Below are 16,660 nucleotides of genomic sequence, written 5' to 3' on the forward strand. Positions count from 1 at the left end.
CAATCTTGGCCACGAAGAGCCTGATGAACAATCTATATTGGGTCAGGGCCAGAAGTTACTGCATCATCAGATTCATCACTATGGGCTTCGCACAGAGAGGAGTATACAAAGGAGGATTTGGCGTCAATTGAGGAGTCAACAAACGGCATCCCAAAAGCACGCCTGGGGGAGTGTGCAGCTCGCGCGAGTTGACTGTAATCTGATTTCGCGCCGATAGATACCCTGTAGATACTTTACGGGTAATTAAATGAGTCCTCGGTATCCGTGCCATCCATTTCCAGCTTGCGCAATTTTTGCTTACAGCCGCGGAACAATCCAAGACATGTCCTAGGAGCAAATGGTCATTTTCATATACCTGCGTGCTTTGAAATATCTGCTACCGCATACTGATATATCTCACACATCATGCCTTTTGTACTGAAGTCATTTGAAATTAATGTGCCCTAGCAATTTAACCCTGTTCTACAGATTGGAGCTCGACAAAATTCGTTGTCAAATACAGACACCTCCTTTCTTTCGGATACTCAACTAAGTGGATGAGCCCCCCCCACTGACAAATTCAGTTTTCCTAGATTTTTAGACCACTTCTGCTTGTTTGGATACACGGAATGTGGCCCAAAACTACCGGGCGTCCCAACTTCATCACCTAGAGCTGAATATTCCTTCGTATCCATAGACTTCCACCAAACCGATGGTCCCCGAGATTGGATCTAGCTGATCCAAGCAGTGATCACTCTGAAGGCATACGCTAGGAGTCGGCTTCAGATTTTCGAACGAACCGCGGAGCTGAAGACCTATGGCTGGTTGGTCGGACGGATAGCACGGGAGCATGAGCGGGGCGTAGAATACACTAAATTATGTCCCTTCCAGTATGACGGGGCAGCATTGAGCCAGGAAAATGGTAGAATCCCTCCTTGAACGGGGACAGTTATGTTCATCTCTTTCCAAAAGAGACACTGGGGTGTGTTCGCCTCGAGGGATCAGCGTATATCTGACTCCGCTGTACATTAAGTCCACAGTATTTTTTCGATTGTGCAAGTGGATAGTCGAGAAAGTCTTGAGATTCAATTCCAGGTATAAAAGGGCGCTCTGGCACCTGGACCAAATAGCTCAGCTTCAGATTTCTTTCAAGTTCTGCCCAAAATGAAGGTTGTTGCTTCCATTCTGCCTCTTCTCGCTGTGGCTTCTGCCTCGTGCCTCCATGGCACATCACTCATGCCCCGTTCTGCCGATGGTCGAGTTGATATCAACCCTTACAACTACACCAACACCGGCGGTCCCCTGAACTGGTACGGACTCGACCAGGAGAACACTGCATGCTCGACGGGCAAGCACCAGTCTCCCATTGTGATCGAGACGGATGACATTGACTACGCCCAATCCAAGTCAATTCGCTTCCACGTCCCCAGTGCTGATGCGGCCAAGTTCGAGAACCTGGGTTCTGGCCTCGAGGTCGTCCTGACCAACGGCACCCTCACCACCAAGGACAGCTCCTACAAACTTGCTCAGTTCCATTTCCACACCCCTAGCGAGCACCGTATCGACGATGAGTACTATCCTATGGAGGCTCACTTCGTCTTTGAGGGCACTGGTAAGTCTTCTCCGAGACATCTATCAAAACTCGCATCCTAATAAATTCTAGCTGGCGATATTGCCGTTGTCGGCTTTGTTTTCGAGCTCTCCCAGTTCGGTTACTCCACCCCTCTCTTCGATTCCGTTTTCGCCCACATCGATGATATTGCCAACCCCGGCACCTTCACCAAGACTGGCCACCTTGACTTCTCGGCCCTGACTGCTCACCTGAACGCCCACGGTATCTACCAGTACACCGGCTCTCTCACCACCCCTCCCTGCTCTGAGAACGTCAAGTGGTTCCTCAGCACAGAGCCCCTTGCCCTAAATGTCCAGAGCTACAATGCTGTTAAGCACATCCTGAAGTACAACGCTCGCTACACTCAGAATGCCCTTGGCCAGGACAACCTCCTGGAGATTGCTGCTAAGGAACTGAGCTAATTTTCCCTCACGGAAAGCTAATAATTGTTGAACTCAATGGTGGTTTGGAGTACATGATATCTGGGATTGCATTGGCGGATGTGGTGGTTGTGAATATGTAGGCTGCAGATCTATACGGCATCTAATCTCTAATAGAACATAATAAATCAACTTCTCGAGCAGAATCGTCCATCCTGCCGCGGTTCCGGTAGACCGGAACGATTTGTAACAATGGGGAAGCGTCGGAAATTTCGCGATCAAAAGCGGGGCCAAACTGACTTGGCGGCGTAGGGCGAAGGGCTTGACCGTATAAAGCATTTGGCTCTTGCTGCTAGTGCGAGATCTGAAAGGTAAAGTGGGACCCAAGATCGCGACGCCCCCCGGGAGAATTTTCCAACCCGGGGACCCCCTGAGAATCGATTTATCGCGTGTCAAATGATGCCCGCTGTATTTCTTGCAACATAGCCCTAATCTCACCTCACCTTGCTACTCTATATGAAGCTAAGTACTTCCGTGAATCGGACATCTACCTCCCTTTTGAAAACTTGGGCCCTAGAAGATTCCGCAACCAATGCGCCCCCACCCCGTCTTGAGTCGACGTAATGCCGGTGATATTTTTTACGGCATGAATTCCTTTGACTTGTCGATCTTGGCTGGAATTGTATAACCACTCGTAAGTTCAGCTCGCCTTTTGGTCACCTCGGCACTAAGAATCCACATTATTTCCCGGACATGTTTGTTGGTGGAATTACCGGCACTGTGCTTCCTTCATGTATGTACACACGTATGCACTCGTAAATGTTGGAGCACCTTATAGCTCTCCGTTTTACCGTGTCCACGACCCGAGGCGCCCCCTTTTTGGTTCAACAGTGCGTGCGCAATGGATAAACGTAAGGCCAAAAGAAAGAGATCTCATGAGTCCGTACTGGGTCGCCCGTGTCCCCGTGTGTGGTCGTTTAGCTTGCTCATCTTACCCCTATTTGACCCGCGAGGCTGAGCTGTCCACGGGCTAATGGGAACTGAATGAGCAGGTGTGATTCTCACATGCCGCCGCCGTAGCCAAACCTAGAGATTATTTTGTGGGAATCATTGACATGTTGATATGTTAAAGAGATGATACAGTATGAGGCTAAAAAGATAGCACCTTCTTCCCATGCTGCCGCTCCTCCGTAGGTATAGTGGAGAGACATATCGGAAATGACCGATTGCACTTCGATCTCGAGACTTCAACACATCTCTCAAGAAATACATGGAACGCCTATTCGGGACTCTATTCATATTATTGCAAGTGGTGCCTGATAAATAACATTTATTCAGAGAAGGACTGGCCAATAAATCTCCTTTAGTGAGTCAGAATGGTGGAATAATGCATTATCAATCATAATTATAGATCTACGTTCAGGCTACCTCTATCATACTTAAGAAACTGCTTAATAAAATCTTTAAACACAGCTGCATCAGTTGAACATTACAATACTCAGGAAAGGGCAATGCTGCCTTGTACATACTGGCAGGATTGTTTGTTGTCTCTGTATCTGACATCTAATGACGTCGCGTGAGCTCACTTCCAAAGACTTTCCCCTATATTTAGGAAGCCTGCCGAGCGTGCCTGAAAATTCGTAGTTAACTCGCCAGCCATGTAAACATTCCAGGTGGATATGGCTCCTGGAGGTACGTCTCAATATCCAGGGAGCAACGCCCTCCGTCCCAGGAGCGACACTGGCCCGGGGAGGAGCAGCACTACCCCTAGGAACTACTGGTTCTTGTCGTGAGAACAGTTGATTTAATTTAGATCTACATGCGCCAATTTCGGGAGAAGCAGAAATGATTTCGGGTCTGCTTGTATATCTAACTCTCATTGCAGAAGCCTCAAGAGTATTGTTATAGAGTGGGTTGATAAATCTCTTCGCCCGGTATTCCCTCATCTACTTATAGAATTCGACTTTAAGCTCATGAAATCTCTTGTTCTCCCAGATTGGCCTCAAATTGATTCTGCAATTTGTTGCAGCTGAATACTTCGCTGCATATTCGTCGCCTTAGAATCGATCTTTGAATAGCACTTTCCCCCATTTTCAAATATCAAAGACATGGCATGAATCACTACTCCTTGTCGATAAAATCCAAATACTAAGTATAGATATTATTAATAAATACTTCCCAGCAGCTAAAGAGGATATAATCTTTCGTAGTTGATACCAGGCTGCATAATAACCTAATAGATTTATAATCCCTTCTAGGACTATATTCTTCTGACAGTCTGGTCTCTGAACCTCAACAGCCGAATCAATGGTCATTTTTATATTATTTCATATGTCAACTCTTGTGCCTGGCCCTAACAGCTTCTTGACACTGTCAACCGTGTGGATCATAAGTGTTTATGTGGGTCTATCTTCTCCAGCCGGGGTCTCAATTCCCGAAAGTCCGGCCCTATACGAGCAGCCTGCAGCCATGCAGATTAATAGATAAAGACTATGAGACCCTCCCAGATGGCTTTTTAACTGCTTCAAATTATTATGGAAGCATCTAACGTGTTCGTCAGATGGCGCCCAGTCCCGCCTACGCAACCCAACACGCCAGAAATCAACAAAGTCCACTCAGAGCTCCAAAACTCCCGTGTATCCATCTCCATCTCCTTACCCTCGCCAGGGGATAGCTCCTGGAAAAGCGGTCATGTATTCAATCAGGTATTCGAGCCCACCGACGGCAACAGGGCCGTTTTCGACGCTGTTGTGGCCCCTATCCTCCCCAAAGTCCTGAACGGGGACTCCTGCAGCTTCTTCGCGTACGGACACTCCGGGAGTGGGAAGTCGCATACGATACTTGGGTATGATTTTGAGGACCCTGATAACTTTGGGCTATGTCTTGCTGCTGCGAGATATCTCTGTGAGGAGCTGAAGGGTTTCAATACCGGTATAGTAAGGGAAGGTCATAGTCATTCCTCTATGTCGGAGCTGGGCATTGGATTGCGCATGTACGAGTTACGCGGGAACGCCGCGTTCGATTTACTGAATAACCACTGCAAGTGTAATATCCGGCAGGGGTATGATGGGCAGACGCATATCCGGGGCGAGACGGAGGTGCTGGACGGCGGGAGGGTTCGGGTGCGTCCCATTGTGACGAAGGCGTGCTGGAGCTTTGAGGACTTTCGGCAGGAGTTACTGCGTGGGTTGCAGCTGAGAGCTAGCGGGGTGTCGACTGTTCATGAGGAGAGTTCGCGGACACATGCGGTTCTGGAACTGGAGATTGTGAATAGGGCGTTGCTGGATGCAAGGGAGGCGGTGGTTGAGAGGCAGTCGGAGTTGGTTCCTGTTGCCAAGAGGGCGACGGATGTGTATATTGAGGAGCAGATGAAGGGGCTTGTGCGGACTGGGGATGGGAAGTTTGTGCCGAATCCAGAGTATCAGATTGACCACCGGAGGATTGATGAGGCGGAAGAGAAGAAGGCTGAGTTCGAGAAGTATGTCAGCGATGCAGAGGAGCATGTTCATTGTGTGTTTCGGTCGTCTGGGCAGACATGTCTTGGGGGGAAGCTGGTATTCGTCGACTTGGCTGGAGCTGAGTATTATCATGGGAGCTCGCTGTCTACACATGGTTCACGATCACTGCCCAGTCCGCAGGAGCAGAAGGAAGGCCGACAGATTAACACGGACCTTCTTGCTCTTAAAGAAGTTATCCGCGCCAGAGCTTCGAAACAATCTCGTATTCCATATCGGTCGTCGCCTCTGACAATGGTACTGCGTGGGCACTTCGAGGCGACTGGTAGCAGGGACAGCTACTCTGCGGTGATTCTGACAGCCTCACCGGCAGCCGACCAGTATGCTGCTACCGCAAATACGTTGAAGTATGGAAACCTGGTTGGTACGTCTAAGAATAGATAGTACAGCGTCGGATGGATCTAGGTAACCTTGTACCGTTGATCTAATCATCGGTAGCCTTCTCACAAGGACGAGCCATAACCATCATCATATATACCACAGGTCTCAGCTTAACCCGTTCCTGTGCTGTTGTCTGAAGGAAGTCCCTCATCCAGTAGACTAATTCAAGATCTGGGTGGACCTCAAGGCTCTGTGATTGGATAACATGGGTGGATAATATCACGAATGGAATGAACTGATGAAGAAGGGTAAGGCTTATAAAATTGTTAGTTATTAGTACAATAAGACGATATCAAGTAACGTACCTGGTTCCCCAGTGTGCATATGAAGTTGATCCCATAAAGGCCCGGTACACTTCCAGTGAGCGCCTGGCAAGATCAACACTAGTAGATGGCAAACGGACATTATTCCAGTGGCCATTGACATGCAGATCGAGGATGATAAGCAGTTTATAGGCGCCTAGGAGAATATCTAGCGCAAACCAAGCATCGACATGGTTGGTAGTCATCCTAAGAAGCTGGTCCTGTATACGGTTAGATCAAGAAGCTTTCTAGGGCAGATTGACTGGCATACCGGGTTCCATGTTTCGATAGTCATATGTATCTGCATAGCCAGATCACCAGCCGTCTTCTCATCTAATGTCTCTCCTAAACCATCGATCTTATCCAGGTATTTGAGCATAACAAGTGTCTGGCGCATAGAAGCGAGAAAATGGATTTGAACAAAGCGCATATCCGGATCATCATTGCCAGTGATGGTAGGATCAGGAAAGTTCACAGCCCAGGATCCTGCTGGAATGAGAGTTGGTTTGCCAAAAGAAAGCCGGAACATGCAATCCATTCGAAGTAGATGCCAGAACTCGAAACGCTGTTGGTTCCTCTCTACCTCTGGTCGGCGAATCGAAGATTCGTCCTCTTGTGGTGGCTCTTTGCCGTCAACCCAAAAATAACCCAGTGTTCGCGCAACAGAGCTTGCATGGCCGAGGGCTTTCCAGGCCAGTTCAAATTCAGCCTCCTCAAGGGCGAGCGATACCTAATGGGTTTCCATGAGATCTAGGCCGTATGCGCAAGGAACAGAGTTCTTACCATGATGCACGCCGCCGACAGATCTGCAGCAGTGCTCCCTGCCAGCTCAAGCCAACTCGCTCCTATCTTGATGCACGATTCGGAGACGCGATTGACAATGTCACGTTTGGTAGGGAAGTCATGATCCAGCATGCTTCCATGTAGAAGAACATTATAATAGATTATCTGCGCAGTATAATCTATTTGGACGTGTCGCGTTTCCAGCAAGTCAGGCAAGGCCATTAAGAAGTCCTTGTCTAGATGTGTCCGGGGGCCATTAACCTGATGGCAGTCATGATATTCTGAACCTTTTATGAGTAGAGATGACAAAGGGGGGAGTACAAAAACGCACTTTTTATCCATTTCCGCGCTACATCCCTAGGGACCATAGGGGGATCTGGCGCAACCTCCAGGGCGGTATAATCAGTAAAAGAGCCAGGATCTTCGATTGCCGCTTCTACAGCGGTCTTAATCTTTTCGCTTTGTAAAATGCAAGATTCCAGGGGCTTGAGATGGCACAATATGCCAGATAGAGCCTCGGAACGTGTCGCTGGATGGTTAAACTGATTCCATAACCCCCGTATCATCCCTCGCGCATCATGATCACAAGAGCCATCCCCATGTCCCGGATTTAACTCTATTGGAACCAGACCTTCAACTCCGGAACTGGCCGAAGATACAGACATTGAACGAGCAGCATATGTACAGTCCTCTCGTAGACGATCCAGCTCACAATGGTCTTCCAGCCGGTCCAGCCGGCTGAGAATGCTGCTCAAGATATTCTGATCATCAACTCCCCTACCACACCAGATTCCAGCTTAGTTAAAGAAATGGCAATCAGCTAGGATAAGTAGGAAAACTCACCATGGCTTCCTGGGTCGAGATTTGCGTGGTACATAGATGCACTCCGCGCCTGCGGCCTCGCATTTGTCGCATCGGGGGTCGACTTTGTTGCACCTTGTCTGGGGTTCTTATTTAGGTCTATATCACCCACAGCGTTCGTATATTTCATACCTTTTTCAATTGGCAGCGGCGGCACTACGGTGTGTTAATGTTTCTTGGCCAGTATGAATGTATCAAGGACTGGACTTACTGATGTTCGCGCTGTGGGGCGCTGAAAGCTCATAACGCAGCTAGTGCATAAAGGAGAGACTGTGTCTATGACAAACAAGATTCTGTCATGTAAATTCGCCCCTGAGGATCAGCAAAGAGGAAAACACTAGACCGTAATTGCGGATTTTTCTGGCGCTCATCACGTGCATCCAGTTACACGATGAGTAATCGATATACAAACGCCCCCAAGTCCGTGTATTTGATGAGACTTCAAACTAAGAAATATTGAACATTGAAAGGGAGTGAAATTTCGTATAGACAGTTCAGTCGGGAATCCGAGGTTGATTGTTCAGCAGCATGGAGCTGCGGTTGGTTAAAGAGCTTCCAGGACTGCTACTACGGTATACACAAGGAACCCAACTTGGATAAATAATAGCGTTGATGCGTAATAATGTGATTGTTAATTTTGTTATTTACAGCCGTTAAACATGCATCGTCCATCCATTCCATAGTCTCAGGATTTCATTGCTAAGGCACCTGTCGACAGACTTAAGCACAAGTAGGGCCGTTGTTTGCGCCAACGTTCTGGCATGTCTGGCCGTTGGAGCAGGTAGTGACGGGGGTGGGAATGCCTTCTTCATTGCACACTAGGATGGTATTGGCAGCGGCTGTTATATCATGTTAGCAGACGGTTCATGGATGCATGGAGGATTGCAAATATGTACTCACGTCCAGCACCGCAGTTGGTCTCGCCGGGAGTGCAGTCAGCGGCGGCAAGGCCGGCGAAGAGAGCGGCAAGAGCGACAGTGAAGAAACGCATTTTGGTGGATGGGCTGAGTTGGAGGGATTGTTTGAAGATATTGGGATTGAGAATTGTGGTTGATGAGGATAGAGGTTCATACCTGGCGAGCAAGGGGTTTTTATACCTTTTGAAGGCAGTAGGTGGCTTACGGGCTACGGCCCTTAGAATGTGTCAACATTTAGACTTTGCAATGGATACCAGCACTGCGAGCCTCGAGATACTGCCCTATAGCACGTCGCGTTGTGGTCGTGGACAGCACAGGTGGACAAGGCCTTGGCCCCCAAATACCCACTATACAGTCCAGCCTCAAGCCGAAGCTTAGCCATAGGCTCGTATATTCATAGCCCCTGGCAAGGCCCCCAATCTCACAAGCCATGGGTGTGGAGTACATGCAGATCAGTGTTGTCGACGTCTGACAGCGAGTGTCTCTTTTGCTGTGGAGCTCGGCTCGATGTGAATATTCAGCTCGGTTCCACTCTGTCTGCTAAAGTAGGACCTGAGCGTTGATGTTGATTCCCTGGGTATCATCGGGAACCCACATCGCCAACTGCTAAGCAATGCCTCGCTAGTTGGCTGACATGGCCACGTCACCGGTGGATTATATGAAAAGGCGAATGCGACGTCGGCAAGAATATGGTTGACTACGGGAGCTGGATGGACATATGATTTTTAGAAAGAGACCATGAGAACGTGTGAGATTCATTCAGCCTCTATCTCCGATATTCCGACAACGGTGGAACCTGCCGATCCAGCCCAGGAAGGAAGTTGAGATGTTGCTTGGTTTGTTTAGGCTGTTGGCATGAAGATCTCGGATTTTATTCGCGCAGTTACCCACAGTAAGCCACATCCACAGTGAAAAGCAGAGATACCTGAAGTTCTATGGCTGTGCTGTGGTCCACCCTCCACCCGAAGGCAGTGCTTTTCGCTGGACGGTGCAGTCGGGACTCGCCTCGCCAGATTGTGTCACGCATTTCCTGTTGGGAAGATATTTAGCATATCACAGGCACGGCTATAACGGTAGGCGGGTGGATGTTTCACCGCTGCGCCCGACTGTATCTGATGTGTTTCATGACCCACTGCAGACAGGCGGGAGCGGACGTCCCCGAAGGAAGAGATATCTTGAGATGGAATTCCGTCTATATGGTGGGGTTTCTCGACTGAGGCTCATGCTGCAGGCATAGCTCAGGCTCCACCAATTGGCTACTATTATTAGGTGTCTATCCGTAGAGTATTCTAGCTGGATATACCTTGGAGAAGAGGCCACAATATACGACATCACTCAACGAAGCCCGCACATGAAACATACCCCAAGTCGCGGCTGATACAAGGCAACTGCACTGGCAAGGCAGACGTCAAGTATACCAGCTACGGCTGCCGCCGTAGCAGCAGGTGAGATAGTCTGAGGAAATTGTAGAAGCAGAGTGCTCGCATTCAGTGCACTGTTGGGAGAGACAATTGATATTCTCGGCTGACCGGGAGGATTGATTCTAGCAATGTTGGGCATGTCTACCGGGCCCAGTCGATGATACCTACAGCAGAATCCCACAAGTCAATATCAACATGACGAAGGCGACCTCTGAGGCATGCTCCACGGTTTAATTAGTCCATTTACATGCGCAGAGCGTATGGTCAGTTCTTGAATATGCTTCTGGATGTCATGCATTCATATCACATTAACCTATCCCGAGGATAACAAGCTAACTACATCACAGAGCCGCCTTCGCACCCCCGTTGAAATCCTTATAAAATGCCTTTACATATGCCTCCGCATTGGAATTGCCTAAAGTCCCATTCTCCATACGGTTCATCGCATACGTAAAGGTGATTCCACGCTCAACATCAACAATGGCAATGGACCCTCCCCATCCACCCCAGAAGCACACCTTGCCCTCAGGAATCCAGTCCATACTACCATTCGGCAGCCCAAAGCCCATTCCCATCTTCAGCGGAAGACCAATCACAAGATCCGGCCCCTCAGCCTGCGTTTGCCAGATCAGGTCCACGGTCGAGGACTTGAGGAACTGCTTCCCATTCAAGGTGCCTCCATGCGTGATAATCTCAAGGATCTTGTTAAAGCCACGCGCGTTCGAAAACCCACCGAACGAGCCGACACCACAGCGCCGGAATTCCGGGGTTAACGTGTGTGCTGCCTCGATGCGACAGCCCCGGAAGGCGCGCAGGGCAATGTACATCGGGCTACCGGGCTTGGGCGGGTCCTTCAGCATCGCCGCTGGAAATGGAGCTGGGGAGACCATTTCTCCGAGGCGGGTCCATTCACGCTCATCCTGGAGTCCGAGGTGGAAGTCTGCATCGAGGGGCGTGGAGAGTTCATCGCGGACAAAGTCTGGCAGTGATTTGCCGCTGGCCCGGTGCACGAGTTCGCCTAGCAGCAGGCCCTGCGACATGAGGTGGTAGCCTGATGCGGTGCCTGGTTCCCACCAGGGCTTCTGGGCAATGAGTTTCTCGGTCGCGAGGGGTTGGTTTGCGAGCAGTTCGGAGACAGGGAGTTCGGGGTCCCACGAGGGGAGGGCGGCGGTGTGCCCGAGACAGTGTCGGACTAGGATGGAGCGCTTGTCGTCTGTGTCGAATTCGGGCCAGTATTTTGCGACAGGGTCGTCTGGGTGCAATTGCCCTCGGTCGATGAGGATCAAGACAGCCAGGGCTGTGATTGTCTTGCTGATGGACCAGACGGGGACGATGGTGTCGCTGGTCCAGGGCTGCGTGCGAGCAGGCGTGCTGTATCCGCCGAACAGGTCGACAGCGGTCTCGCCATTTATTGAGACACAGACGGAGGCACCGAGTTCAGCGCCGGATTCCAGCTGTTTGGCAAATGTGTCGCGCAGGCTGCTGAAGCGCGGGTCGCAGTGGCCTTGGACGGACATGTTGATGATAACGGATGTTAATAAGGACGCAGAATGAGGATGCGGGGACGATTAATATAAGCCGATCAGCTCGGCTCATCATTTCGACTTATGCTGACTTGTTAACCGATTGTACCTAGGCAGTTCTGGTCGCATGTGGATCTCCCCACCGTGGGTCTGATATACGGATACACAGGGCTTAACCAAGCATTCCCGTTGCCATTGAGACACCCAGGCTATAACAATTCGAGACAATATCAATACATGTCTAAATGGCGTTGGCGATTTGGCCCCAGGAACCCTCCGCATGACACACAGTCCCTGGGCCGATATCAGGAACAAAAATGTCCCTTTTCTATGCCGCTGCTATATTTCGTGTAGGTGTGTCTAGAAACAGCAGAGCAATAAAAGACATGCCGATCTTCCGACTTCTCTATTCTATATATCTATTGATATCTGCCCCTTCATCCTACAGTCCATGACGGTTCAAGATAGCTAACGCCTTCCCCGACGTTCTTCATACTTTTCTGTAACTGGGTATGGGGACACAGCGCCTCATTTAGTAGTTGCCCGATGGTATTTATTTCATTACGACACACGGGGAATGCGGAGATAAAGTCACTCCCGAGCATGGAGCGTAAGGAGAACGGTTCGAAAAGTTCTACAGGAGCTTGACATTCATGTTCTGACACTGCAGATGTAAGCAAGGCCTAAGCCTATCGCAGGGATATGCTGTGTAGCCCCAGGGCTATGCGTCATACAAGTTTGTGGGAGGATAGGTATATTTAGGCTACAGTTCTACTAACAGACCTGCTAAAAGGAATATCACTCAAGACCATTGTTATATCATTGCAGTTTTACCCAAAGGCTATGCGTGAAGCAAGTTTTGCCAGAGGGCTAGCATCGCTATATCGGTGCCGTTTTACCCAAAGGCTATGCGTGAAGCAAGTTTTGCCAGAGGGTTAGCATCGCTATATCGGTGCCGTTTTACCCAAAGGCTATGCATGAAGCAAGTTTTGCCAAAGGGCTGGCACATATCCCAGCTGACGCTTTACCAACCGTTCAATGGTAGGAAGTGTCACTGAGGGTCACTGGTATGTTGTTGCCGTTTTACCCAAAGGCTATGCGTGAAGCAAGTTTTGCCAGGGGGCTAGCAACCAATGGGACTTTGTATGGTCTTTCTATTCGAGGTTAGCTTAGTTGATCCACCATCTCTGTGTAGGCAGGTGCTCTTGGTGGGGAAAGGCTTACTTTTGATATGTTTGGAGAATTACTTATCCCGTTGCCGCAGTGAGATGGTCATTTTCGTGTTCGATGCTCCGATATCCTTTTGCTGCGGTGTGGGCAGCAGCTCATCCAGGACGGTCTCGCTGATCTGGAGAATGAACCCCACGGCGTATTGTGCCAGCGTTTCCATGTGGTCGGAAAGGTTTGTCCTGAACGGCCCGTACTGTTGCATTGTCATGAAAGATGGATTAGTCGGGTGTCCGCTCAGGTAGTCAACATAGCTGTCGTCGTAGCCGGCCGCTACCGGGAATATCTGGGTTTCGTCCTGCGCTATAAGTAGCCGTCTACGATAAATAGTTAGCACGCTGTGTTTGAGCAGGGGAGGGCTATTCTGACCTCTTTCCCAACGGCACCTAGCGTGGTATCGTCTCGTACATGATTCAATTGACCATGGCCTCGGTGCGAGTCGCCATTTCGGAGAGTTGGTGTTGGATCTTGAAGGCAAGCCGTTCGCTGCTCCAACCACAATGTCGACTCGTTGTGTTGATTGTGAGGGTACGACGAAAGAGTAGTAGCCTTTCATCGGCGATTTCGTCGTCATTTGGCCGCTCCCTTAGTTGGTTGAGATAATCGTTGTTCGACCCTAGGCTTTCTAGACACGCCGTCGAATCCGCCATTGTGCTGGGATGCGAGGCCGCGGACATCGATCGTTGTCGTGTATCTCTGGGAACTGACTGGTACAGACGATTTGGTTTTGTTCCTGGGTTGCGGTGGAATTCAGTTACCTGCCTGAATGTGGGATCCGTATACGAGCTGGAAAGTGCCTAGAGTATCTCGCGTGACTATTTGCGTTAGCGATATGCTTGACAAACATTGCAATGCGGCCATGGGCGGGCGTGTCACGGGCCTAACCAGCTGGTCATTATCATGAATTTGTAAGACAGCGCAGAGCCGGCGTCTGAGTAAACATTCAACTCCTTTCGCCGATGAGGACAGCGTAGGAGAAGAGAGAGAGTAGTCATGGAGGAGTGGGGGTCGGCCTCCTCAGGAGTTGGGTTGTCTCTGCGCTAGGTATCTGGTTAGTATTATCCAAATGTGAGATGATGCATTATTGACGCGTGAGTAAACATACAACTTGGTTCGCCGTGGAGGAAGGGAGGGCGGCCTCTGCAGGATTTGGGAGAGCGAGTGGGAAGAGGTTGACAATAGAGTAGAAGAAATGGTTCCTATGTATCAGAAGTAGTTCAACCAAATTGGATCCTCGAAGGGATCAAATATGGCTTACTTACATGTTTGGGGAGGGTTGGTAAAGGTTAGAGAAACAAAACGAAATCCTCGGGGAGGGCTGCTCTTTTTCTACGCGCGGTCCTGTTTACGTCCCAGGAAGGACCATGCCCGCCTCCTTCCTCTTTGGGAAGTGACTGTCTCCCTGGCACTGCCGTACCTTCCCGAATACTATTTGCTGTATTACACAGTATACTGCGTAATATACTTGGTCGTAAATGATGCTTTTATTCATTGAGGTCAATGCGAGCGAGCTAAATGTATAGACTCGTCCCATTGTCCTCGACGCCTGCTCGTCCCGGGTACTCGGAGAAGGGAGGGAACATGGTCTGAATAGCAAATACGCCTGTCCCTCTAATTAATCTATTATATACTCTTACTCAGATGCACATATAGCCCACATTCAGCAAGACTACCTCCACTGTTTAAGATAGCCAAGGCCTTCCCCGACGCCTCTGTATACTTCTCCACCCGCTCCGAACCACACATCCAATCCTCCAGTCTCTCGGCACGAATAAGACTCCGAAGGGGCTTCAAAAGGATATCCTCTTCCCGGATATCAGGGAGCGTATGCAGGAAATCCTCTGCCGCCGAGCCGGCCATAAGCTGGTTGTTACGCGACGCGGTTGCCGCCTGCACTACAGCCTTGAGTGTATTCTTGCGTTTTGCAGCGTAGCTCGACAGACACTTCTCAGCTTCCGAGGCCCTGAGGTTGGAGCAATACTCCTTGCCTAGACTGGGATTTACGCGGCGGAGAATATTCACGAAACACGCAGCAGACTCCATCGCCTGGTTGGCGCCCATTGCGGCATGAGGGACCATCTAAGTCTATTGGTATTCACCAGAGACTAACAGGGTATGCTGGTCTGAGATTTACCTTATGAGCGGAGTCGCCAAGTAGGAATAACCTCCCACAGAACCAATACTCTCCAACGCCCTCTTCCAAAGCCGTCATAACAGCAACTTCCCTCCGCGCAAAGATATCCGAGATACGTCCCGGACTGAGGTGACGCGCTTGGATGCGTAGACGTGCGTCTTGTCTTCGAGGCTGTCAAACAAGATCTTCAATACATCCTGGCGAGCCATGAAAAACGCGCCGTATCCAAACGTAAAAATTGTCAGCAAAGAGAAGCCAATAAATAGTGGACGCTGGATAGGGTGAAATACAAAGCAGGATAATTCCTCATAACAGACGTCCTTCTATAAAGCCTTCCAGACTCCCAATCGCGATGTTCCCACCGGTCATGGTCGACGGAGAACGCCTCGATCTTATCAAGCACGCCGAGCTGGTCGAAGATGCGAAGACCACTAGGCATAAGACCGAGACTGGCATCGGCATTTGGGGCGATTGTGTGATAGCCTTCGTAGAGGATGTAGGATATGCCGAGCATCTCGAGCATCTTTGCTAGGGCTAGGCCGGCGACGCCACCGCCGACGATGCCCACCGTGACGTGTTGTGGCATGATAAGCTGAGGTGGATTTTTTTAATTAAGATTAAACTGGATGGATTGTATAATTCAAAATAAAGTGGTATGTTGGAATGGATATACTGCAGTGTCTACAGGCATCTATATATGTAGATGAACATGACGTACGATTGTACCTGACGATATCAGTTCTTCAATTGGTGGCCGCGTGAATCACTTCATCTACGTCAGACGGTCTCTCGCAAAAATGTATCGACACCGATGTCAACACGGCCTCGGTGGTGGCAGTGGACCGAGCAGCGGGTGAAGCCATTCGGATAAGCCGCCGATCCCGCCCGCATAACTACCACGTCAACTAGGAAAGCAACATGTAAAGATAGCATCTTCACTAAGCAGGGATAAAATGCAATAAGCTCACATAATCTCGGACCATCTGGATTGGAGGCGTTTAATTTCCTTGCTTCAGTCAATATCCGCGCCCGACACAAGACAACGGCAAGTATAAACCTCCGCCCACGCCCCGAATCGATTGATTCAGTCCGAGATGTGAATCATGTCTATGACCTTGGCTACTTTGTATCTTGTTGTGCATATTCCGAGCTTGTATCTTGTATTGTCCTTCTTTCCTTGAGAATGATATCTCACTGATGTCTTAGGCAAGAGCGACCCCTCTGATGCCAGGCATTGTTGCTCCTTGCCGGTCAATCTGAGGTCCAACTCCTACAAAACCGTAAATTGCGAGGAAGCCGCGGAGAACTCGTACTGCCTAGTGCGTACTGCTTAAACGAATACCCATCGGTGGGGGAAGTCATTCCGGAGATGCTGTTAATCGGCTAAACGGGATGCCGAAGCGAGATGCCTCCCCGATGGCTAGATGGCTACGTAGCGATGGTATTCTCGAATATTGACACATAAGACATGGGATTCCTCTTCGCGTATTCTCGAGCGTTGAAACTCAACGATATTAGCTTTGGCTGTACCGTTGTGAACCGTGGCAGCAAATAACCCGGGGAGATATTTGTTTAATGTTCATAGTTAGAGAATGTTGCTAACCATCTACAACGCCCACCACATG

The 16,660-nt window shown here is 49.6% G+C and overlaps 7 protein-coding genes across 7 annotated transcripts; 2 read left to right on the plus strand and 5 right to left on the minus strand.

Moving 5' to 3' along the window:
* Positions 1–1,143: 1,143 nt before the first annotated feature.
* ASPVEDRAFT_88830 (carbonic anhydrase family protein) lies at positions 1,144–2,013 on the plus strand (the record flags this gene model as incomplete). Its single annotated transcript, XM_040818429.1, has 2 exons — positions 1,144–1,591; positions 1,643–2,013. 2 exons carry the CDS (start codon positions 1,144–1,146, stop codon positions 2,011–2,013), a joined length of 819 nt encoding a protein of 272 aa, XP_040673353.1.
* Positions 2,014–4,025: 2,012 nt separating this feature from the next.
* Positions 4,026–4,395, minus strand: ASPVEDRAFT_371156 (uncharacterized protein). The gene has a single exon (XM_040811395.1). The coding sequence runs from the start codon at positions 4,284–4,286 to the stop codon at positions 4,065–4,067; it is 222 nt and encodes a 73-aa protein (XP_040673354.1). The 5' UTR covers positions 4,287–4,395; the 3' UTR covers positions 4,026–4,064.
* Positions 4,396–4,505: 110 nt separating this feature from the next.
* ASPVEDRAFT_88831 (kinesin family protein) lies at positions 4,506–5,870 on the plus strand (the record flags this gene model as incomplete). The annotated part of the gene is made up of 1 exon (XM_040818430.1): positions 4,506–5,870. One exon carries the CDS (start codon positions 4,506–4,508, stop codon positions 5,868–5,870), a length of 1,365 nt encoding a protein of 454 aa, XP_040673355.1.
* A 20-nt stretch (positions 5,871–5,890) lies between these two features.
* Positions 5,891–8,124, minus strand: ASPVEDRAFT_371158 (uncharacterized protein). Its single transcript, XM_040811396.1, has 8 exons — positions 8,025–8,124; positions 7,946–7,969; positions 7,796–7,893; positions 7,284–7,729; positions 6,953–7,233; positions 6,441–6,899; positions 6,173–6,390; positions 5,891–6,121 (listed from the first exon to the last, which is right to left on the minus strand). The coding sequence occupies exons 1-8, from the start codon at positions 8,055–8,057 to the stop codon at positions 5,911–5,913; spliced, it is 1,770 nt and encodes a 589-aa protein (XP_040673356.1). The 5' UTR covers positions 8,058–8,124; the 3' UTR covers positions 5,891–5,910.
* Positions 8,125–8,533: 409 nt separating this feature from the next.
* ASPVEDRAFT_88833 (uncharacterized protein) lies at positions 8,534–8,804 on the minus strand (the record flags this gene model as incomplete). Its single annotated transcript, XM_040818431.1, has 2 exons — positions 8,534–8,652; positions 8,714–8,804. The coding sequence occupies 2 exons, from the start codon at positions 8,802–8,804 to the stop codon at positions 8,534–8,536; spliced, it is 210 nt and encodes a 69-aa protein (XP_040673357.1).
* Positions 8,805–10,440: 1,636 nt separating this feature from the next.
* ASPVEDRAFT_46877 (serine hydrolase domain-containing protein) lies at positions 10,441–11,710 on the minus strand. The gene has a single exon (XM_040813660.1). The coding sequence runs from the start codon at positions 11,666–11,668 to the stop codon at positions 10,493–10,495; it is 1,176 nt and encodes a 391-aa protein (XP_040673358.1). The 5' UTR covers positions 11,669–11,710; the 3' UTR covers positions 10,441–10,492.
* Positions 11,711–12,917: 1,207 nt separating this feature from the next.
* ASPVEDRAFT_877590 (FAD-dependent oxidoreductase) lies at positions 12,918–15,621 on the minus strand (the record flags this gene model as incomplete). Its single annotated transcript, XM_040818147.1, has 10 exons — positions 12,918–13,218; positions 13,271–13,287; positions 13,324–13,687; positions 13,787–13,941; positions 14,007–14,100; positions 14,164–14,242; positions 14,319–14,336; positions 14,539–14,980; positions 15,036–15,206; positions 15,307–15,621. The coding sequence occupies 10 exons, from the start codon at positions 15,619–15,621 to the stop codon at positions 12,918–12,920; spliced, it is 1,956 nt and encodes a 651-aa protein (XP_040673359.1).
* Positions 15,622–16,660: the final 1,039 nt, after the last annotated feature.

This window comes from Aspergillus versicolor, assembly GCF_001890125.1.
Source record: "Aspergillus versicolor CBS 583.65 unplaced genomic scaffold ASPVEscaffold_13, whole genome shotgun sequence".
NCBI classification, from domain to species: Eukaryota; Fungi; Ascomycota; class Eurotiomycetes; order Eurotiales; family Aspergillaceae; genus Aspergillus; species Aspergillus versicolor.

Bases quoted from the DNA above. Each gene is read 5' to 3' on its own strand.
- ASPVEDRAFT_371158 (XM_040811396.1), bottom strand. From the start codon at position 8,057: ATGAGCTTTCAGCGCCCCACAGCGCGAACATCA. The intron at 7,234-7,283 runs GTGCGTTTTTGT...TAAAAGGTTCAG, and splicing joins AGCGCGGAAATGGATAAAAA to AATATCATGACTGCCATCAG. The intron at 6,900-6,952 runs GTAAGAACTCTG...GAAACCCATTAG, and splicing joins TGTCGGCGGCGTGCATCATG to GTATCGCTCGCCCTTGAGGA.
- ASPVEDRAFT_371156 (XM_040811395.1), bottom strand. From the start codon at position 4,286: ATGACCATTGATTCGGCTGTTGAGGTTCAGAGACCAGACTGTCAGAAG.
- ASPVEDRAFT_46877 (XM_040813660.1), bottom strand. From the start codon at position 11,668: ATGTCCGTCCAAGGCCACTGCGACCCGCGCTTCAGCAGCCTGCGCGAC.